The sequence below is a fragment of the Gorilla gorilla genome, chromosome 19 (assembly GCF_029281585.2).
Source record: "Gorilla gorilla gorilla isolate KB3781 chromosome 19, NHGRI_mGorGor1-v2.1_pri, whole genome shotgun sequence".
NCBI classification, from domain to species: Eukaryota; Metazoa; Chordata; class Mammalia; order Primates; family Hominidae; genus Gorilla; species Gorilla gorilla.
Genome location: NC_073243.2, coordinates 44,983,894 through 45,008,922, shown reverse-complemented (window position 1 = coordinate 45,008,922; position 25,029 = coordinate 44,983,894). Strand labels below are relative to the sequence as shown.

Below are 25,029 nucleotides of genomic sequence, written 5' to 3'. Positions count from 1 at the left end.
TTGACAGATATTTATGTTGTTTCCATATCTTAGCTATTGTGAATAATGCTGCAATGATCATGTGAGTGTAGATATCTCTTTGAGATAGTGATTTTTTTTTTTTTTTTTTGAGACGGAGTCTCGCTCAGTCCCCCAGGCTGGAGTGCAGTGGCAGGATCTCCACTCACTGCAAGCTCCGCCTCCTGGGTTCACGTCATTTTCCTGCCTCAGCCTCCCGAGTAGCTGGGACTACAGGTGCCCACCACCACACCCAGCTAATTTTTCTGTATTTTTATTAGAGATGGGGTTTCACTGTGTTAGCCAAGATGGTCTCGACCTCCTGACCTCGTGATCCGCCCGCCTCGGCCTCCCAAAGTGCTGGGATTACAGGTGTGAGCCACAGCGCCTGGCCCGATTTTTTAAATATATAAAATAACCCGGTGAAGAGTAAGCTATAAATTATAATTTTTCTCTTTAGCATTGTATATGTGTTCCTATAAAACTTAGAGCTTACTTCATTTTAGCATGAAAGTGATCTACCTCAAAGAAGCATGCCTTTTCCTTCATGATACTGTGCTACTTTTCCTCATTTACTTTTAAAATCCAGCAAACTAGCATAACAGTCTAACATACCAATATAGTTCTTTGACATGGCAACTTCTCTGACTTCAATGTGAACAGAGCCTCTTGGTATCTGCACCACTTCCATGTAGCCTGGAACACAGAAGATAGCCAGTATTAAGCAGCCTTGGTCAGGAAATGAGTATTTGGTAACCATTCAATAGTAATAGTTTCCTTATTATTCCATTCTTTCTTTGACTTTGCATTTTATGAATTATGAAATATGGGCAAATTACCCTTTGGGTTCATGAATACATTTTAGAGAAACAGTATTTAACAGTCTTTTTCTCTAAAATTATCTCAAGATATTTTAAAAGCCTCAACACGAATAATGGTTCCTTTTCTTCCTCAGCACATGCCCCTCATATCAATCCTCTGTGAGAATGTACACCTTAAAGAAACATGGCTAAATGAAGTTAAGTAGAGAGAGAGAATATTTCCTTAAAATATTTTACATGAAGCCACATTTAACACTAAAACGACTGAAAGCAATTTGGGGAAGAAAACATTGTCTGCCTAAATAAAGAAATCTGAAAAACGAGGGGAGGCGAAGCAAGGGTTTTGGCTCCTCCAAGTACACCAGAGGTGTGAGGAAGAGTTCTCTCTACATACTCACCTCCCCTGGGCAGTGAATCATTGAAGAACCCTTCAATGGCATCACATGTGCTTCCGTCCCCTCCACAGACTCGACATCTATCTTCCCTAGCATCAGATCCCAAAATATTATCACAGCCTACGTGCTGAAAACAGAGAGGAATATTCAGTGTGTCAAGAGAGAAATTCTTGGAATCATAACTAATGAAATACATATAACTTATTTATTTGCTTGTTTTTCCAGTAAAGAAAAGAAAAATAAGGTAATCCGTGAATCAAAACCATACTTGGGTCTTTGTTATTTGAAAAACTTGAATACTACCACAAAAATAACTTTTTCTTCAAGAAAATAAACTACCCCTTGCCCACAGATACATAAACACACACAAATATCATACACAAACTGAATCATCAGATATATTTGCAGACAAGTAGCCAGAAGGATAGAAACTTTTCCAAGAAATTATGAGACTAAGTAAAATGGTGCTTTTTAACTTGTCTTTCTCACTTTGAAGCACTTAATTTGTCCTTCTCTTTAAAGTCAAACAAAACCAGACAAGTAAAAAAATTTATGAAAATCGTGGTTTTTGTGGCTTTTCTTATTATGTTACAATCATACACAGGTCTAGGAAAATAGCATGGATTTGCTCCTACAATTCCCAACTAGTCTGACTAATTCCCTAAAGTAAATGCTTTAATAAGATAAAGACTAATTCCACAATGAAAACCATTGTAAATGCTTCAAAAGGAGATAAAGTAGGAGGAGCACGGCTGTCTCACACTTTGAGGAAAATTTATGCTATGAAATGTATCAAATAATCTTCCAAAAAGAACATATGGTAGGCATATGAATAAGAGCTGAATCCTCATTCTCTCTCTTTTTCTATCATCTTGTTTGTAAACAGAACAGAAGAATAACGGAAATTAAAATCCAAAATATTTTCATACTTCTGGCAATCACTGTAAAAATAACTAGAATACCAGAATAAAGTACATTTGTATGGTGCTTGAATATGAATGGGTCATTTTACCTTTACATATTTTATTACTCTTAATGCAAATTGAATTTCTCTAAAATGTGGCCCCCTTTTTTTAAAAAAATTAAACATAGTATTAAATAGGAGTTAATGAGAAAAAGATAAAAGTCTCAAAAACCCCAACAGAAAGGAGTAAAATCTGAGCAACCTTGCATTCTCCATTGATGCAGATATCCAGTGAATCCGCATTGCACTGGGTCCCATCGATCACCGCAGGAGCACGTTCAGTGTAGAAATTATAACCTTCAGCCAAGCAGTTTAATGCACAAGGTTTTACCCCACCTGGACAAATACAGTAGAAGAGAAATAAGTGGAGTGGTTGTCCTAATGAACAGTGATTCAGTATTATCCATGGCAAATTTATAATTCACGTTGACATCATTCCCTGCTTATATGCCTGATTGTGTAGGTTTCTTTCCCCCTTTTCTAAAATTTCACCTTTATTTTAATTGGTTGTGCAACTTAAAGGGGGACTTGCTCAGCAGTTTTCAGGTTTAAAAATTTCAGGTATTTCCATTATTTATTTATAACATAATTATATATTTATAATGTATTTTATATTTCTATATTCCATTATATATTTACAATTTAGGTAAAAAGGGATCATAGTGAAGGTAATTGAATGTTTTTAAAAAAATAAATGAAAGAAAAACAATTTTTTTTGAGATGAAGTCTTGCTCTGTCACCCAGGCTGGAGTGCAATGGCATCATGTCAGCTCACTGCAACCTCTGCCTCCTGGGTTCAAGAGATTCTCCTGCCTCAGCCTCCTGAGTAGCTGGGATTACAGGCACCTGCCACTATGCCCATCTAATTTTTGTATTTTTAGTAGAGACAGGGTTTCACCATGTTAGTCTGGCTGGCCTCGAACTCCTGACCTCAGGTGATCCACCTGCTTTGGCCTCCCAAAGTGCTGGGATTACAGGCGTGAGCCACCGTGCCTGGCCAAGAAAAACAATTTTTTAAAAAAACCTAAGAAAATAAAATAACCTTGTCTAACAAACAGAAGTTTCTGCTACATATGTTACTGAAGCTGATACAAAAACTCTGCCACATCAAGCAAGGATATGGTAGTTATAAAATAAAACTAAATTTGTACCTGCCTTAAGCATATCATAGTCTGTGAACTTGGCTTTAGCATGGATATAAATTTTTATGAGATTAGCAAATCAAAACTAAAATTAATTATAGCTTTAAATTTGATTAATTCTTATGAAATTAGTCAAGGATAAATATAAAATATAGTTTTATATTTGAATAATTAAAACACTAATTTTGTTTGTGAATACATACAGCAACTTGAGCATTTTCATTTTGTCATTGAAATGTGTGTTTTTTAAGGCTGAAGTTAAAAACAGGCTTAGGTAACTGCAATTTTAAAAAACAGAGTACATATCATAACTACAGTATATTGGAAAAATAGCAATAAATGTGGACTTATTGTATTAAAAGCAGCACAAAATAAAGCTACTATTTGTAAGTATGTAATTATTGACTAAAATCATGACTTAAAATATTTTCTTTTGTAATTCTATTTCATCACTTTGACCATATCTAATTATGCTGCTAACATTTCTATTTGAAATAAAGAAGACTACTTCTAATAAAGGAAATAAAGCAGAAAGATGAAATGACATGCCTACATCTCAGTGAAGTTCTTAGAAATCATGTTTCTGCAGGTTGACAGTAAGCAAAGAAAAAGAAAATAGACTGGGTGGTAGAGTCAATGATAAATTAGAGAGAGCACATTCCAGTATAGGAGATGACTGCTACAGTTGAATGTTGTTATGCACGAAGATAGTCCAATATTGTCAGTCTGTTTTTTCAAGAGAAGATGGAAACTTAATTTTTTTTCCATCTAAACTCTTCTTGTTTTTAAATGTAAAATTGATTCAAAGTTTTGTTACAAAAAATACTGTGGGAGGCTAAAATATGTATGTAGATAAAAATTGGTCCCTAAATTGCCAACTTACGACCTCTGGCCTGAGTCTATGTTTTCTTCCATTTTCAATGTTTCTAGGCTATAGAGCTTCTATCTAACTTATAATGTGATTTTTAGCGTTAGGTTAACGATTAATTTTGCCATACTGAGCATAGAAATAACAAGCAATAAATAAAATAATTTCTTCCCAAACTGATAATAAAACTACTTGTATTTATTTTTATATGATTCTCATGAATTAAATTACCCAAAATGTCCATGAATCTTACTGGAAATTTTTTCATTATTACCCAATACAGTTCTTCTCTCATTTTTTTATCATAATGCTTTGGAATTTAATATAGCATTTTATGCATTAGGCTTTAAAAAGAGAAGCTGAGTCTTCTGTTTATTCAATTTTAACATTAATTATGTAACATAATATTTGATAGGCAGGACATATAAATACTACGGTTATATTCCTTAGCCCACTATACTATGTGATGAAAATGGGAATAAGTTTCTTGTTTACTGCTGAAGATGTGTTCAGCTTCCTCTGATACAATGAGCTTTCAGAAAAGGTACCACTAGAGTGACATCAGCAAGATGGTGGAAGAGGAGCTTTCTACTATCAACTCCCTGCAGAAGGATCAATTTTGACAGCTACTTATAGACAAGTGTACCTTTATGGGGCTCCAGCAGAAAAGTTCCAGCACGCCATTGGAGAAAAAAAAATTCCCCAAACAGACAAATCGAAGAGGTTTAAGACCAGTTTAATTTCACCTGTATCACACCTCCCTCAAGGCAGCACAGCTCAGTGAAAAGAGAGACTCCCTGCCACCCTCCCCAGCCTGTGATTCTCCCACAGGGGAAAGTGAGAGTATAGAGAGTAAGCGCCAAGCTTCCCTAGCTGTGCGGGACGCTGCCCAAGAGTCCTACTGTTTTCTTGCCTCATCCAGAATACTGAGGTGATCAGCATGGCTGAGTGGTTGGAAGAGGCTGGGAGCAGAGAAGAGAGGCCATAGGCCCAAGTAACCACTCCATGGACTCTGTTGGGAAGCCAACTCATGAGCCATTTGAGATGTTTTGCCTATGGGCCACCTCATAACTAGTCAACAGTTGCCTCAAAAACTCTGCATGCCCCATTCTCCCCCAACTGCTGTAGGCCAGCAGCCCAAGCATGCTCCTATGGACTGAAAGTAAGCATTTTATGCAGACAGCCAACACAACTTTGCAGGATCGGGAGAAGTCATACAACTTGAGCATTTAGGGAACCACCCTAGAAAAAACAAAGAGGCGGCTCTCAGCACCTGGTCCAGCTTTGAGGAATTCAGAGAGGGATATATTCTTAAGAATTCCTCCCCAAGAGAGAATAAGAGGTGTGGAGTAGGGACATCCATAGAAAAGGTCTGAGAGAGCCTCAGAATCTTTAACTGGGCTGTTTGGTAAAGACATTTTTCTCTGGAAGCCAGTTAGTAAAGACTGCGTTCTCCACATGCAAAGACAGCAACACAATACTTCAAGAAACCAGAATAAAAATCAAGAAAACATGATACCACCAAAGAAACATGGTAATATTCCAATAACCAATCCCAAAGACATGGAGCTCTATGAATGGCATGAAAAAGAATCCAAAATAATTGTTTTAAGGAAGGTGAGGGAGCTATAAGAGAACACAGACAACTTAATGAAATAAGAAAAACAATACACGAACAAAGTGAGAAGTTCAATAGATAGAAATCATTAATAAAAACAGATTCTGGAGGTAAAGAAAACAATGAATAAAATGAAAAATGTAATAGCATCAACAGTAGACTTCATCCAGCAGAAGAAAGAATTAATGAACTTGAAGAGGGGTCATTTAAAAATCTCCAGTCAGGCTAAAAAGGATTTATGGGACATCACCAAGATAACTACATTTTCACATTATAGGAATCTTAGATGGAAAAGAAAGTGGAATAGGCTTATTTAAAGAAATAATGGCTGAAAAATTCCCAAATCTAGAGAGCAATATGGACATTCAAATACATGAAGCTCAAAGATCTCTAATAAGGTTGAACCCAATGAAGACTTCACACACATTATAATTAAACTGTCAAAAATCAAGGACAAAGAATTTTGAAGGCAAGAGAAAAAAGATTCATAACATACAAGGGAACTCCATAGGTCTATCAGCAGATTTCTCAGCAGAATCCCTGCAGGCCAGAAGAGGCTGATAGCTACACTAATTTGTGAATGGACTACGATATAAAAAGATGTAGACTGTAACATGAAAAATATAAAATAGAAGAGTAAAAGTGTCAAATTTTTGTATATGATTGAAGGTAAGTTGCTAATAGCTTAAAACAGACTATTATAACTATAGATTTTTATATAAGCCTCATGGTAATCACAAAGCAAAATACCTAAAGCAGATATATATATATATGAAATATATATAAATACATTATATATATGAAATACATATATAATACATTATATATGAAATATATATAATACATTATATATGAAATATATATAACACATATATATGAAATATATATATATAATACATATATATATGAAATCAAAGCATACTACTACAGAAAATCATCAAATTACAAAGGAAGACAGCAAAGAAAAATAAAGGAACAAAAAAAGTCTACAAAACTGCCAAAAACAATTGACAAGATATAACTAGTAAGTAATTATTGAAAAATAATTACTTTAAATGTAAATGGATTAAATTCTACAATGAAAAACAAAATGAATGCTTTTTTTAAAAAAAACAAGACAACTCTATATTGCCTACAAGTGACTCACTTCAGATTTAATAACACACATAGTCTAAAAGTTAAGTGATGGGAAAATATATTCCATGGAAACAGAAACCAAAAGAGAGCTGGGAGAGCTATACTTATATCAGACAAAATAGGCTATTAGTCAAAAACTGTAATAAGAGACAAAGAAAGTCATTATATAATGATAAAGGAGTCAATTCATGAATTCAGTACAATTTACCATTGTAAATATGCACCCAACATTGGAGTACCTAAATATATAAAGCAATATTAAAATACAATGAGAGAAATAGACAGCAATTCAATAGGAAGATACTTCAGTAGTCTACTTTCAACAATGGATAGATCATCCAGACAGGATGCCAATAAGAAAAAGATGCACTTGAATTATACTTTAGAGCAAATAGAATAAATAGACATACAAAAAATTCCATCCAGAAGCATCAAAACATACTGTCTTTTCAAGCCCACACAGAAAATTTTCCGGGATACATACATGTTAGGCCACAAAACAAGTCTTAACACATTTAAGATTGAAATCATATCAAGTATTTTTCTGACCACAACGGTATAAAACTACAAATCAGTTACAAAAAGAAAACTGGAAAATTCACAAATATGTGGAAATTAAAGAACATGCTCCTGAACCATCAATGGGCCAAAGAAGAAATAAAAAATTAAATCTAAAAGTATCTTATGACCTGTGGCCAGGTGCAGTGGCTCACACCTGTAATCTCACCACTTTGGGAGGCCGAGGTAGGTGGATCACTTGAGGTCAGGAGTTCGAGACCAGCCAGGCCAACATGTTGAAACCTAGTCTCTACTAAAACTACAAAAAGTTAGCTGGTCATGGTGGTACATGTCTGTAATCCCAGCTACTCGGGAGGCTGAGGCAGGAGAATCACTTGACCCTGGGAAGTGGAGGTTGCAGTCAGCCAAGATTGCACCACTGCCCTCCAGCCTGGATGACTAAATGAGATTCTGTCTGAAAAACAAACAAACAAACAACAACAACAAAACAAACAAACATGAAACCTTATGACAAGTAAAAATAGAAACACAACATTCCAAAACTTATGAGATGCTGCAGATGCACTTCAAGGAAAAAGGATTATAGCAATAAATGTCTAACATGAAAAAAGGAGAAAGATTTCAAACAACTTAACTTTACATCTCAAGGAACTAGAAAAGGAAGAACAACCTAAACCCAAAGTTAGAAGAAGGAAGGAAATAACAAAGCTCAGGGCAGAAATAAATAGAGAAAATAAAATAAATTGAAAAGATAAACAAAATTTAGTTGATTTTTTTTAAGATAAACAAAATTGACATACCTTTAGCTATACTAGGAGAGAAAGAGAAAAGCCTCAAATAAAAATCAGAAATGGAAGACGAGACATTACAACAGACGCCACAGAAATGCAAAGGACCATGAGACTGCTATGAACACTTATATGTCAACAAGTTAGATAAACTAGAAGAAATGAATAAAGTTCTAGAGACATACAACAAAGACTGAACCATGAACAAATAGAAAATCTGAACAGAACAATAATAAGAAGAGAGGTTGAAACAGTAAAAAAAAAAAACCTCTCATCAAATAAAAGTGCGATACCTTATACTTCACCAGTGAATTATAGCAAACATTTAAAGAAGAATTAATACCAATTTTTCTCACACTTTTTCAAAAACATTGCAGAGAAGGGAATACTCCAAATACATTTTGTGAGGGCAGCATTACCCTAATAACAAGCCAGACAAGGATACTAACAGAAAAGAAAATTATAAGCCAATATCCCTGATGAACATGGATGCAAAAGTTTTCAACAAAATACTAGCAAATTAATTAAATGGCAAAAATTAAAAGGATCATTCATCATGATCAAGTAGGGTTTATCCTGAGGATGCAAGGATGGTTCAACATACACAAATCAGGCACTGTAATGTACCATATTAACAAAATGAAGGACAAAATCCAAATGATCATTGCAATAGATGCAAAAACAGCATCTGACAAAATTCAACATGTTTTCATTATAAAGATCAAGTACAGAAAGAATATACCTCAACACAATAAATGTCCCATATAACAAGCCCACAGCTAACATCATACTCAGTGATGAAAGGCTGACATTTTTTCCTCTAAGATCAGGAACAAGGTAACGATGCCCATTCTCACTACTTCTATTCAACATAGTACTGAAGTCCTAGTCACAGGAAGTAAGCAAGAAAAAGAAATAAAAGGCATGCAAGATGGAATGGAAGAAGAAAAATTGTCTCTGTTTGCTGACAACATATTCTTATACATAGAAAACCCTAAAGGCTCCACCAAAAAACTGTTAAAACTAATACAAAAATTCAGTAAATACAGATACAAAAATCAACATACAAAAATCAGTCCATTTCTATACACTAACAATGAATTACATAAGATAGAAATTAAGAAAACAATCTTATTTACAATAGCCTAAAAATACTTAGGTATAACACTGATGAAAAAAATTGAAGAAGACACAAATAATGGAAAGATGTCACGTGTTCATGGATTGGAAAGATCAATATTGTCAAAATGTCCATACTTCCCAAAGTGATCCATGGATTTGATGCAATCACTATGAAAATTCCAATGACGTTTTTCACAAAAATAGAAAAAGCAATCCTAAAATTCGTATGAAACTAAAAAGGACTCCAGATAGCCACAGCAATCTTGAGCAAGAACAACAAAGCTAGAGGCATCACACTTCCTGATTTTGAACTATATTACTAACCTGTAGCAATCAGAACAGTATAGTACTTTATTAAAACAGATAAGTAGAGCAATGGGACAAATATTAAGCCTGAAAATAAGCCCATGCATATATAGTCAACTAATCTTTGACAAAGGTACCAAGAAAATAGAGTGAGGAGAGGGCAGTCTCTTCAATAAGTGGTGCTGGGGAAAATAGATGTTCACGTGCAAAAAAAAAAAAAAAAAAAGAATAAAGAAAGAAAAAGAAATTGTATACTTATACCATACACAAAAATCAACTGAAATGGGATTAAAGAATTAAACATAAGACTACTAGAAGAAAACATAAGGGCAAAGCTCCAGCACAATGGTCTTGGCAACGATTTTTTGGATATGACACCAAAAGCACAGACAAAAAGTGCCAAAATAAACAAGTGGGACTATGTCAAACTAAAAAGTTTCTGCACAGCAAAGGAAACAATCAACAAAATGAAAAGGCAATCCACAGAATAGGAGAAAATACCCAAAACATATAAGGAACTCATACAACTCAATAGTAAAAAAAAAAAAAAAATCTAATTAAAAAATAGGCAAAGAATGTGAATAGACTTTTTTTTTCCCCAAAGAAGAGATACAAATGGCAACAGGTACATGAAAAGGTGTGCAAAATCACTAATCATCAGGAAAATGCAAATAAAAACCACCATGAGATATTACCTCACACATGTTAGGATGGCTATTACAAAAAAGTCACAAGATCACAAGTGTAGGTAAGGATGTGGAGAAAAGAAAACTCTTATATACATTATTGGTGGGAATGTAAACTGGCAGTGCCATTATGGAAAACAGTATGCAGCCTTCTCCAAAAATAAAAAATAGAATAACCATATGATCCAGCAATCCCACTTCTGGGTATATATCCAAAGGACATGAAATCACTATCTTGAAGAGATACCTACACTCCCATGTTCATTGAAGCATTATTCACATTTGTCAAGATATGGAAACAACCCAAGTGTCTGTCAACAGATGAATGGATAAGAAAATTGTTTTATATAGACATATGTAATGAAATATCATTCCATCTTAAATAAGAAAGAAATAAAGAAATCCTGGGGCACATAATGCTAAGTGAAATAAGCCAGATACAAATACTGAATGATCTCACTTATATGTAGAATCTAAAAAAGTCAAACTCATAGAAACAGAGAGAGCTTATCAGGGATTGGGTGGAAATAGGGAGATGTTGCTCAAAGGGTACAAGCTTTCAGTTATAAGAGGGATCAGTTCTAGAGATCTAATATAGTATAGTTAAGAATAATGTATAGTATACTTTAAATTTGTTAAGAGAGTAGATCTTAGGTATTCATATCATACACACAAAAAGGTAAATACGTGAGGTGACGGATACATTAATTAGCTTGATTATGGTAATCATTTCACAGCATATATGTATATCAAAACATTACATTGTACACCTTAACTATATACAATTTTTATTTGTCAATTATATCTCAGTGAAACTGGGGAAAGAAAGGTAAGGCTGTTGTGATGGTTAATACAGAGTGTCAACTTGATTGGATTGAAGGATACAAAGTGTAGATCCTGGGTGTGTCTGTGAGGGTATTGCCAAAGGAGATTAACATTTGAGTCAGTGGCCTGGGAAAGGCGGACCCACCCTTAATCTGGTTGGGCACAATCTAATCAAGCTGCTAGCTAGGCTAGAATATAAGCAGGCAGAAAAATGTGAAAAGAGAGACTGGCCTAGCCTCCCAGACTACATCTTTCTCCCATGCTGGATGCTTCCTGCCCTCGAACATTTGACTCCAAGTTCTTCAATTTTGAAACTCGGACTGGCTCTCCTTGCTCCTCAGCCTGTAGATGGCCTATTGTGGGACCTTGTGATCGTGTGAACTAATACTTAATAAACTTCCCTTTATATATATTCCATCAGTTCTGTCCCTCTAGAGAACCCTGACTAATACAGTTATTAATTCCAGAAAGAATTTAAAATGATTTTCTAAATGAAAGGTCCTATTAACCAATTACCTTAAGTTAATGCTTAGTATGAATTTAGGATTAATTCACTTTGCATGAAATTATGTAGATGGCAATTATTAAGTCTGTAAATTATTTCAGACACTTCTTCTTCTCCTATACTATGGCAAAACAATCCCAAAGGTATATGCACCTAATAAAAAAGATTCAAATACATGAAGCAAAATCTTTTTAAAAGTGAAAGCAACGCCATATAATAGTTGGAGATTTTAACACAGCACTCTCAATAATTGATAGAATGAGAGTAGAAAAAAATCAGAAAGAATATAAAAGATTGAAAACAACATTCTCAACCAAGTTGATCTCATAGATATCTATAGAACACTATGTAGCCAATAACTGCAGAAAACATTACTTTCCAAGTATACACAGAACATTCACCAAGAAAAGAGTATTCTCTAATCTCTTTCTTTCTTTTTTTCTAAGACAGGATCTCACTCTACAGTGGTGTGATCATAGCTCACTGTAGCCTCCACCTCTTGAGCTCAAGTGATCCTCCCACCTCAGCCTCCCGAGTAGCTGAGACTACAGGCATGTGGTACCACATCCAGCTAATTTTTTATTTTTCATATAGACAAGGTCTCACTATGTTGCCCAGGGTGGTCTCCAACTCCTGGGCTCAAGAAATCCTCCCAACTTGGCCTCCCAAAGTGCTGAGATTACAGGCATGAGCCACCACACCTGGCCTATTCTCTAATCTTAATACAATTAAATTATATATGAACAACAAAAACTTCTAGAAAATTTCAAATATTTGGAAATTAAAACAAAACAGTTCTAAGTAACCCAGAGGTCAAAGAACTCACAATGTAAATAAAATACTTTGAATTAAAACCTATAAAATATAACATCAAATTTTGGAAATGTAAAAGAGCGAAAGAAACTGAAAATAAATAAGAAAATAATAACTATAAGAGCAAAAATTAATAAGCTAGAAAAAAGACAAATTACAGAAAAGAGTACCAAAGCCAAAATTTGGTTCTTTGAAAATATCAATAAAATTGATAAATCCCAAACAAGACTGACCAAGAAAAACAGTGAAAACACAAATTATCAATACCAGAAATGAAAGCATACATCACTACATATTTTATAAATATTAATATTAAACGGCATAACAAGAGAATGTTATGATCAATTTTATGTCAATAAACTGGACCACATGGATATAACATAAATTTCTTAAAGACACAAAATAAAAAACTGAAACAAGGCCAGGCATGGTGGCTCACACCTATAATCCCAGTACTTTGGCAGGCTCAGATTGAAGAATCCCTTGAGCTTAGGAGTTTGAGACCAGCCTAGACAACATAGGAAGATGTAGTCTCTACTAAAAATAAAAATTAAAAATTAATTAGCCCAGCGTGGTGCCTAGCTACTCAGGAGGCTGAGGAGGGAGGATCTCTTGAGCTCGGGAGATTGAGCCTGCAGCGAGATATGATTGGGCCACTGCACTGCAGCCTGGGCGACAGAGGAAGACCTTGTCTCAAAAAAAAAAAAAAAGAGAAAACTCCACAAGAAAATAAAATAAAATAAAATAAAACAACCATATAGCCCTTTTCTCTTAAGGGAGTTAAATTTTTAATAACAGGTTTTCACAAAGAAAATATCAAGCCTGGCTGGTTTTACGAGTGAAATCTATTCTAAGGAAGAGATAACACCAATCCTAAAATTCTTTTAAAAATAAATAAAGATTCTATTTTTGGAAACCAGAATGCATCTGATACCAAAACTTATCAAAGACATCATAAGAAGAATATTTACAAATTACAAGAAAAATATTTACAAATTTAAATACAGATGCAAATATCCACAATAAAACATTATCAATTAAGTTAAATACAATAACACATAAAAAAATACATCATGATCACATGGGGTTTATCCTAGAAATATAAGCTTGGTTTGAGGTTGGGCCTGTTGGCTCACGCCTGTAATCCCAGCACTTTGGGAGGCTGAGATGGGTGGATTGCTTGACCCCAGGCATTGGAGACCAGCCAGGGCAACATGACAAAACCCCATCTCTACAAAAAATACAGAAATTAGCCAGGCATGGTGGCACACACCTGCAGTCCCAGCTACTCAGGAGGCTGAGGTGGGAGGATGCTTGAGCCCAGGAGGTTGAGGCTGCAGTGTGCTGTGATCACACCACTGCACTAAAGCCTTGGCAACAGAGCAAGACTCTCTCTCAAAAAAAAAATCTTGGTTTGAGATTGTCAAATCTATCAGGTCACTCAGCATATTAATAGGATAAAGAATAAAAAATATAATCAATACATGTACAAATTATACTCTAGGCCCAATCCAGTGCATTAAGGCAAGAAAATGTAATAAAAGGCATAAAGATTCAAATAGATTGTCTCTATTTCAGGACAACATGACTGTTTATCAAAAAAATTCTGAGCATCTGTAAAACAATTAGAATATGGGAATTTAGGCTGGCTGTGTAATTCCAACACTTTGGGAGGTCGAGTCATGTGGATCACTTGAACCCAGGAGTTGGAGACCAACCTGGGCAACATGGTGAAACCCTGTGTCTACAAAAAATACAACTAGCTGGACGTGACAGTGTGCGCCTGTAGTCTCAGCTACTCAGGGGGCTGAGGTGGAAGGATCACTTGAGCCCAGGAGGTGGAGGTTTCAGTGAGCCGAGATTGCGCCACTGCTCTCCAGCCTGGACAACAGAACCAGACCCTGTCTCAAAAAAAAAAAAGGAATATGGGAATTTATCAAGGTCACAGAATACAAAGTTAATATACAAATATCAATGGAATTTTCAAAAGTTTTATTAACAATAGTGTCAAAACCATAAATTACTCAGGAATCGATTTAGTAAAGCACATGCAGGACCTTACACTTAAAGGAAAAACACGGCTGGGAGAAATTAAAGACATAAATAAATTGAGGGACATACCATCTTCAAAAATTGTAAAATTCAATAGGGTTTAATACTCAGTTTTTCCCTCAATTGATCTATAGATTCAACATAACACCATTCATAAGTCCAGCAGGTTTTTCTGCGGACATTAACAACTGATGCAAAAATTTACATGAAAATGCAAATCAGTTAGCATATTGGAAGAACTCTTATAAAAAACATCAAAGTTAATGGAACTTAAACTACCTGTGTTCCCGCATATTCTCACTCATAGGTGGGAATTGAACAATGAGAACACTTGGACACAGGGAGGGGAACATCACACACCGGGGACTGTTGTGGGGTAGGGGGAGGGAGGAGGGATAGCATTAGGAGATATACCTAATGTAAATGGCGAGTCAATGGGTGCAGCACACCAACATGGCACACGTATACATATGTAACAAACCTGTACATTGTGCACATGCACCCTAGAACTTAATGTATATAAAAAAGAAAACTAACTGTGTTCATGACTATACTCTAGTTATAGTAATCAAGTCAGTGTAGTACTGGCACAGGACTGACAGATAAACAAAACAAAACAGAAAATCCATAAATATACTACAGATACAAATCATACCAAAAATTATTTTGAGATAGATCATAGATGTAAATGTAAGGACTAAACAATAAGACTTTTGGAAGAAAACATATGAAAATATTTTCTTAAGTTGAGGTAGGCAAAGATTCCTTAGGACACAAAACACAATGACCAGAAAGAAAAATTATTTAAAAATTGGAATTAAAAACAGAAAAATTAAAAGCTTATATGGATAAAAACACCATTTAAAAAGCAATGGGAAAGCCACAGAATGTGACAAAACATTTGTAAAACTTATAAATGACTACCACTTGAGAAGGTAAAACAACCCAATTAAAAATAGGCAAAAGATTTGAATAGACAGTACAAAAGGAGATATATAATGGCCAATAAATATATGAAAACATGCTTAACATTATCATCCGAAAATGGAAATGGAAATTTCACTGAAATACCACTCTACTCCCACCAGAAGAAGACTGAAAAGACCAAACATTGACAAAGATGCACAACAAATAGAACCCTCAGACATTGTCGGTGAGAGTGAAATACGCTACAATCACTTTGGAAAAACATCTGGCAGTTTCTTTTAAAACTAAACTAAATTCACATGTAATCTATTGTCCAGCAATTCTACTCCTAAGTATTTACTCAAGTAAAATGAAAACATATGCTCACAAAATGATACTACACAAATGTTCATAGCAGTTTACTCGTAACAGCTAAAAACTAGAAACAACCCAGGTGTCCATCACAGCAGAATGGAAAAACTGGTTATTATGATGGAATACTGCTCAGCAATAAGAAAGAATAAACTATTTTTTTTTAAGAGAACTCCTAAACCCAAGTGATTCTCCCGCCTCAGCCTCCCAAGTAGCTGGGCTTACAGGTGTCTGCTACTGCGCTTGGCTAGAGTGAACCACTTCTATATACAGCAATGTAGATAGATCTCAAAAACATTAGGCTTAAAGAAGATTTACAACACAGTATGAAGCTCTGGAACAGGCAAAACTAAACTATGGTGAGAAAAAAAGTCAGAATGATGGTTGTCTCTTAGGAGGAGTAGGGAGAGGCAACTATTGACTGCAAAGGACTATAATGACTTTTATGGACTGAATGTTTGTGTCCCCCCAAAACCTGTATGTTGAAATCCTAATAGCCAATTTGAAGATGAGGCCTTTGGAAGGTAACTAGGTCATGACAGTGGAGCCCTCCGAATGGGAATAGTAGCCTTATAAGAAGGATCCCAGAGAGCTCTTTTCCCCATACTTTCTGCCACATGAGGATACAATGAGAAAACAACAGTTCACAACCCAGAAGAGGGCCCTCACCAGACTCTAACCATGCTGACACTTTGATCTTGGATTTCCAGCCCCCAGTACTGAGAAATAAATTTCTATTTTAAGATCTCCAGTCTATGGTAACTTGTAATTACAGTCCAAACTGACTAAGGCAAAGATTAGAGGAATTTTGGAGGTAAAGCCAATGTTCCATATCTCAATAGGATTTTTTAAGTGTGTGCATTGGTCAAAAACCAGAGAAAGCATAGTTAAAATTTTGCATGTCACTGTACATAATCTTGCCTTAACAGAAAAAAGTAAACAAATAATTGAACTGTGGATAATGTTACCATGCTGAAGTACTTAGAGGAAAGTACATTAATGACTGCAATTTACTTTGAAATACATCAAAAAGTACGATGGATTAATAAATGGATAGGGAGAAGAACAGACATGTATGAAGAAAGTATAGTAAAATGTTAATGGTAGAATCTTGGTGGTAAATATAAAGTTGTCACTATAAAATTCTGTTAATATAAGATACTGGAAAAGCAAGCAAACAGTAAACTTATCTTAAGAGTATATTTCCTTTTTTTTTGAGATGGAGTCTCACTCTGTTGCCTAGGTTGGAGTGCAGTGGCGTGATCTTGGCTCTCTGCAACCTCCGCCTCCTGGGTTCAAGTGATTCTCCTGCCTTAGTCTCCCAAGTAGCTGGGACTACAGGCACATGCCACCATGCCCGGCTAATTTTTGTATTTTCAGTAGAGACGGTGTTTTGCCATGCTGGCCAGGCTAATCTCGAACTCCTGACCTCAGGTGATCCACCTGCCTCGGCCTCCCAAAGTGCTGGGATTACAGGAATAAGCCACTATGCCTGGCCTCCAAGAGAAATTTTCAACAAAATGTAATTTATATTTTGGGAGTGTAAAATACTTCTACTTATTGAACAATCAGTGCCTGATACATGCCCAAATTAAAGAGCAAAAATGTTTTCTAACTCTGAAAAAGAATAACAATAATCTTGGCCTTTGACTAAGCAACAACACAGAGTTTCCTGATTTATATTCTTATAACTTGTTTTAGGGTGATAATTGCAAACATTTAAAGATTATAATGTAACTTACATATACCCTAAGGAAGCCTCAAGCAGAACTCAAAAAATACTACATGGTTTTGATGTCCAGATATCCTTTCAAGGAATTTTATACCTTGTTAAACATAATTAGGTTTTAAGAAATGATTTCCAATCATTTGTATTAATATATAAACCTTATTACAGGGCAAATAAACCATGAAGCCTTTATAGTACTATAAGCATTTCCCTGCTTTTGTTGGCAAACACTAATTTTAACTAGTATGTACATGAATGTATGCATGTGTTTGTATGTATTTGTATATTCTTTGATATTTGCAAAGTGCTCAAGCATGAATGCTCCGTCAGGTTATACATTACCTCCAGTATAGGGTTTCCAGTTATAATACTTTCCTCGGAAAGGCATATTGTCAAAGTCTGCACACTGTTTCTCTCGAAAATCTCGGGAACCCAAAGGGCATGGCTAAAATAAAATAAAATCATAAATGGTACCATTGTTGGAAAATACCAAAAGCAAGGGACAATGTCCCTAAAATGAACTCCATCAAATTAACTCACTACCTAACTCTGTGGCTATAATTCTGGCATTTGCTTTACTGTTTTACAATCCGTATTCAGATTGAAGTGTGTGAATTATAATCTTAACTATAGAAGATATAACTGAAGTAATTTAAACAAAGCGTTACACAATTTCCCTATAAATTTACAGTTGGATACATGTCATAATCCTCTTTGTAGTCCATCAGGTATCTCCTTATAAAGACACATAAAACCTAGATGAAGAAATTAAAACACAAAATCCTTTGTGGTAATAGTATTTGAGGTCCAGTTGCCATAGCTACTCCCTGATCTTTATTTTAAAAAATCAAGAAGCAGGTTTGTAACAACATTCAGCCCTATTAATTGTGGTTTGGACTCCTACTACTATAGCTATTTACTGTTTAGCCTTGACAAAAACCATACTTTAAATGAGGAATAAAGTAGGCAAAATGCTAGACCTCAAGTATAAACATCTTGAAATTAAAGGGATTTGGACTTATTATGATTTACATTTAATTTATTAACATCACAGAAAATAAAATACAAAATGGCCCAAAACATGTACATTTGTTTGAGGTGTGGAGAGGGATGTTAAGAGGGTGAAAAAAGGATTATCTGTTTTTAAAAGTTGGAAATGTTCCTTCTATTCAGAAATGCTTCTGAAGTTTTTTAAAGAGAAAAATCCTGCCAATCCAGCTAGCTCTAGATTCTATATACCACAGGGTCATCCTAAACTCCACCTTTAAGTTCACAAAGAATTATAAAGCTCATAGTGTTTGAGTGATGTGACTTAATTTGACTCATCTTGTGAAGTTCAACAGCTGTAGTACTTAAAAACTAAACATATTGATTTTGAAAGACTGACAGAAAATATTCTCCTTAAATATGGAAAAAAAGAATATGTCACTAGAGAAAATTCTGAATTGGGAATAAATAACAAGTATGTTACAGGCACACTCAGAGATTGTTTTGAGGCTTTTTACTACCCTCCCTTAGATCTCTGTGTTTGCTTTATATAGTTTTCTGAGGACAGTATATTGTAAATGGTCACTTACAAGAATATGCAATAACAATAGACCACGATGTGCAAATATTTGCATGGTCATCATTACTTCCTATATAATACGGTTCAATTTTCACCACATCAAGTCCAAAGCCTCAGATTCTGAAAATAGTGGCAGCAGGTTCACACTCTGTTATGAGCCCTGCATTTTAAAATGTTTTTAGCACATTAAAATATGACATTCCAATGCCAAATCTAGTGATTAATCTTGTCAAATTACCTTCTTGCTTGCCTTTAAAAAAAATGAAAAATATTTACCATAGGCTAGTAGGTGTATCAGGCTGGAAGGATATGTTTTCAGGGTCTTTTTTTTCCTGGTCTGCTAATCTTTGGATCTTCAGAGTGCTCTAGGTTAAAGGAATCCTTGACTTTTCAAGCTATTTTTAGTGAATCCCACACAAGGACTAAAGTTGTTAGTGACTTTTGTCATGCAGCAAACTACTTTTAAAAGCAAATAACGATTTCAAAAACAAAAAAAACAAACAAATAATTTGAACTCTAGCTATAAGTTTTCACACAGCACTTAAGTATTTATAAAGCACCAATCACCTAAAGTTCATCCAAGCATGGCTTTCAACTTTGTTAGAAAAACAAGACACAAATGGAAAAACGACCATGAAAAAAGAACCATCTCAAGCAATATATATAGCATATGACAGCATGTTACAGATTGTCTATATGTGCTGGATACAAGTGAAATATAAATGTGTCCTATGATTAGCTAGGGATATATCAGTTAAGAAAAACATCTTCAGCAGGTACCAAAGTATTATAGAAATTGTTCTAGTTAAGAAAGAAAAAGGACTTGTCGGGGAGTGGGAGACTATTAAGAATGAAGCCAAGAAAAGCCATGGGAATAGGAAGGAAAAGTTCACATATTGGGAATGGTTGGAAAAAGGCCAACCTAGATGAAAGAGATGAACTATATAGAAGCATAAGAGGAAATGATATTTCACATGTATAAGCACTGGTACATTAAAAAGACCTTGAATTAAAAAACTAAGACATCATGAAGGCCGTTCGCTTAAAGGCAAACAAAACAAAAATGCAATTTTTCAGTATCTTCTAACAATTCTCCTAAATGGAAGAAAAATAAAATGTCCAATATGAGGATATTACTATTCAATGAAGCACTTGATAACATTTCATGACATTTTTGATCCACTTTTTTCCTGTGATAACCACTCTCAGGGTGAGCATAATAAAAAGATTAACAATAACAATAGTGAGCTAGTATTTACTAAGTACTTATTATGTGGCACACTGTTCCGGGATCTTTAGATATATTATCTATATACTCCTTCTCAACACTCTTTTGAGGTAGATATAATTAATAATCTCATTTTACAATGAAGTAAACTGGGGTACAGAAAGGTTGCTTAGTAATAGTTTCAGCGTACAAGGATACTTTCACGATAAGTGTGGGAGTCTCCTCTGGACACTCTCCAAATGCTACAATAATAGCATTACAGGTTTTAGCTTCCTTAAAATGTACAAAAACCTAATAGGAACAATTTGGGTTCTAGACTTGGCCCTGTCATTAACCAGATGCAAGTTTCTTATCTTTCCAAATTACGTTTTTTCTCACTTGTAAAATGAGAGGGATAAAAGCAAGAGTTTTGGAGTAAGGCAGACCTGGATTATGTCTAATTTGGTCATTTATTTAATTCACGGCCTTGAGAAATTTACTTGTCTAAGCCTCATCTATAAACTGGGGGTAATACTCGTATTTACTTCCTAGGCAACATATTCACACAAACTGTTTAGCTCTGGACCTGGCCTAAGGTAGCACTTAATAATTATTAGCAGCTACGCAGATGTCCTTACACTCATTCCTTACTCTTCTACTCTGCTCTGTATTTTAGGGGAACAAACCCTGAAAGCTCCACTTCCCAGGCTTTTTTGTCAGCTGACTTATGGTTGGGTTCAGGTAATGGGAGGCACTAGGTGGAGAAGCCAGGGTATTTTTCTCCTTTCCTCTGTGCCTTGGGCAGCATCTCAGGCAGAAGAAGAATCTTTTTTGTAGCTCCATCTTCAGGTAACAGTTCCATCCTCCCTACCCTTCTACCCTATGATTCCAGCTTCTGCTGTGTGATTCTAGCCTCTGGGCTCTGACAAAACTACCTCTTACGTATCTTCCTGGAAGGAACTAATCAGACTCTCATCATCCATGTAATCAATTTCCTGCATTAAATTCCCTCTATTTTAATAGTCAGAGTGGTCTATTATATTATAGTTAAATTTTAATTGATGCAACAGTTATCATCATCATCATCATGAACTACTTGGAAAACTGAATAAAGATAGGTTTCCATATAATATTTTTTCGCTTTAGGGCAGAAGTTGTGAAACTTTACCTCTAAAGGTCCACATAGTAAATATTTTAGGCTTTGCAGGCCATGTGTCTCTGTTGCAACTACTCAACTGTGCATTATAGTGTGAGAGAAGCCATAGACAATATGTAAATAAATGGCCATGGTTGTGTTCCAATAAAAATACTTACAAAAAGAGTTAACCAATAAGATTTGGCCCGAGAGGTACAATTTGCCAACCCCGGTATAGGGTGTTAACATAATATAGAGATATTTGTTTGGCAGCATTTCACAGAACCAAACTCAATTATTAATTTCTCAGTCAATATAGAATCATACCTTTTAAGAATTCAGGTTAGAAGTGACATAATCTAATTTGCATAAGATGCTTGGATTTCCTCTATAATTATCTCCAAAGCGGTCATACAATCTATATAAACATCTACAGAAAAAAAGATCAAACACTTTTCAAACAGCTGCAATTATTCGCAGGTTCTTCCTTACTTTCAGTCAAAACCTGCCGTCCTATAACCCAATTATCCTTCTCCTTTCTTCTGGATCCACACTGAACAAATCTTACCCTAAACTGAAAGGTATCTGGACCTTGATGGCTTTCCTATGGGCACATCATAACTTACTGTTAGTCCTCTTTTTTTTTTTTTTTTTTTTTTTTGAGACGGAGTCTTGCTCTGTCGCCCAGGCTGGAGTGCAGTGGCGCGATCTCGGCTCACTGCAAGCTCCGCCTCCCGGGTTCACGCCATTCTCCTGCCTCATCCTCCCGAGTAGCTGGGACTACAGGCGCCCACTACCACGCCCGGCTAATTTTTTGTATTTTTAGTAGAGACGGGGTTTCACCGTGTTAGTCAGGATGGTCTCGATCTCCTGACCTCGTGATCCGCCCGCCTCGGCCTCCCAAAGTGCTGGGATTACAGGCGTGAGCCACCGTGCCCGGCCCTGTTAGTCCTCTTAAAACAAGGCAGCAAGGACAGGCCTTAAGTATCTTCTCATTTTAGCAAGTATTAATACAATGCTTAATAGCTGGCAGATATAATCTAGGCTGCAGGGTTACAGAAAAACAAAACCCAAATAGATTAGAGTTCTGCTTTCGCGGAGTTTACTCTAGTTGGAGATGAGAAAGAAGAAAAATAAAGCAAGATAAGGAGATTGACAGTGAGGTGGGAGGGAAGTTGTTTTAAACAGTATGATCAGAGAAATCCTCTCTGATAAGGTGGCATTCAAGTGGAGAGTGAAAAGAAACTGAAGGAATGATTTATGTACATATCTGTGAAAAGAATCTTCCAGAACACAGTAAATCCAAAGGCCCTGAGGCAGGAGTGTATTCAGGGTGTTCACAGAATAGTATAGAGAATGGAAAGGCTTCAGGGAATTGAAGTAGACTTGGGGACTTGATTCCATGCCATTGTTTCTAGAATACATCAGCCAATATTCTGCTTTCCTGATTTCATTCCATCAGGGAATGCTCTGAATTTGCGTTGATTAAAAATAGACTCAGTTGGAATTATATATGCTGGTTTGAAAAAATGAGAGTGAAAGAGGAATTCCTTAAGGAAAAATTACGTAAAATACATTTTTGTTTTGTTTAGGAGTAGTAGCGGGTTTAAAGAATAATGCTTTTTAAATTACTTAAGGATAATAAATGCTGACACTATGCAGAAACCATAACAGAAAGCAGTGGGCATAAGCAACAGATATTTAAAGTAAAAGCCTGACAGATTTTCAGCTTTCTAGTGCTAACACTCACCAAGCATCTTCTCCTTTAAAAAACAAACTAGCAGGGCCCCACATAAATCTGGAGAGCAAAGCTGCAGGTCTCAGCATCTTTAGATCTTAGTATTTTCAAAGAAATAAATTAATAATAGCATCTTTATCACCACTCTCTTTCCCAGAGATCTGTATAATTTAACAATAGTCTTCCAACTATCTTGTTTAGAAGTATCTCCTTCTGACTAAACTCAACACTTTGTACTGGTAGACAAATCTAAAAAAAGGAATAATTCATTGAGGCCTAAAAGTTGCTACAGAAAGAAATCTAGCTTCTGCTTACAAACTTTTTAGTGGCATTTCTATTACTGGGGTTCTAATCCTGGTTTTGTCCCAAAGAATAGGGTGACGTTGGCAAGTCCCCAATCCTTTTTGTGCCTTTTTTTCATTTGCAAAATATACCCCCAAAACTCTTACCTTCAAGAGAAATACACATCAAAATGTCTTGAAAATGAGGAAAATTCTGAAAATGATGTATCATTTCTTATTGGTAATATGATAAGACAGCCAAGAACGAAAATGCCTTTGTCCCTTTCCCTTTCCTTTCCTCTCCTCCTCTAAAGGAAGATATGCAGGCTGGAAGGATAGAATGACTCCTATGGCCTCAGGGAAAATTGCAAACTGAGCAAAACTGGTCTTCTGTTCATCTGCTTCCTTTCTCTACTCCTTTTCCACCTTCTGCTTCTTCCTTTTGCTTTCATACCAAATTCACTCTTGCGTCATCCCTGTTACACTAGATCAACCTTCAACACTTCCAAAATTTCATTTTCTTCTTCCTCTACAGGAAAACAACATATTCTTAGTAGATTGTCCCGTTTGTTGAGGGAGTTTGAAATCCAACCCCTGCCCTGCTTAGCAAGTCATGCACTTGACAAGGCACTGTGAAAGGATACATTTTTATGTGTTCACCCAGATAGGCATCTTTTTATAAATTACACAAAGGTACCACATGCGCTAACAAAAGCCTTGCTTCTATACCCTCTTTTAAAAGTTGCAAACAAATTTCCTGACTCCCTAGTTATCAGATAGTACTGATAAAGTAATTCATACTAGGGCATTCAAATACAGTTAAATTTAGTGGTCAATGCCTGTAGTGAAGCATCTCAACCTCAGTTTTTATTCAACTTTCTTCTCTTTTTTCTCCCAAATAGTTTCTGATTTTTTTTCACTATATATTTACTTTTAAAGCAAAAGAAAACAAGGGCAGATAACCCACATTGTCCAGACAAACTTGAATCTAGTGTCATGCTTGATACTATAATCTTCTATGCAGGTTTTAAAAATTAAAGTTACTTGTATATGCCTTAAATAGTCTGAATTTAATTAAAATGCCATCTACCTACAGCAAAACTCTTTCCCTGAGCTTATAAACACATTAAAAAACAGGTCAGGCATAATGGCTCACTCCTGTAATCCCAGCACTTTGAGAAGCCAAGGCAGGGTGGATCGCTCGAGTTCAGGAGTTTGAGACCAGCCTGGACAACATGGCAAAACCCTACAAAAAATACAAAAATTAGCCGGGTATGGTGGTGCATGCCTGTAGTCCCAGCTACTTGGGAGGTTGAGGTGAGAGGATTGCTTGAGCCTGGGTGGCAGAGGGTGCAGTGAGTCCAGATCACACCACTGCACTCCAGCCTGGGCAACAGAGCCTGACTCTGTCTCCAAAAAAAGGTTAAGAAACAAACTTTTACTTTGTAATTTTTAAAAGTATTTTTAAAGCACAAAATAAACAAACAAGCTCTATTTTGTGCTTAAAACCTAGTCCTTATTTCTCAAAACATAATA

The 25,029-nt window shown here is 35.6% G+C and overlaps 1 protein-coding gene across 9 annotated transcripts in view; it reads right to left on the bottom strand.

The window, feature by feature from the left end:
* Positions 1-25,029, bottom strand: part of ADAMTS6 (ADAM metallopeptidase with thrombospondin type 1 motif 6) — a 362,071-nt gene that overhangs the window by 70,344 nt on the left and 266,698 nt on the right. For all 9 annotated transcript variants that reach the window (XR_010131756.1, XM_063700711.1, XM_055367654.2 and 6 more), the window contains 4 exons: positions 17,908-18,010; positions 2,380-2,513; positions 1,217-1,340; positions 613-693 (listed from right to left, as the gene is read on the bottom strand). Coding sequence is in view for 8 of the 9 variants with exons in the window: in XM_063700711.1 (XP_063556781.1) it covers positions 613-693; positions 1,217-1,340; positions 2,380-2,513; positions 17,908-18,010 (442 nt within the window). In the remaining variant the exon portion in view is untranslated. The remainder of the gene's footprint in view (positions 1-612; positions 694-1,216; positions 1,341-2,379; positions 2,514-17,907; positions 18,011-25,029) is intronic.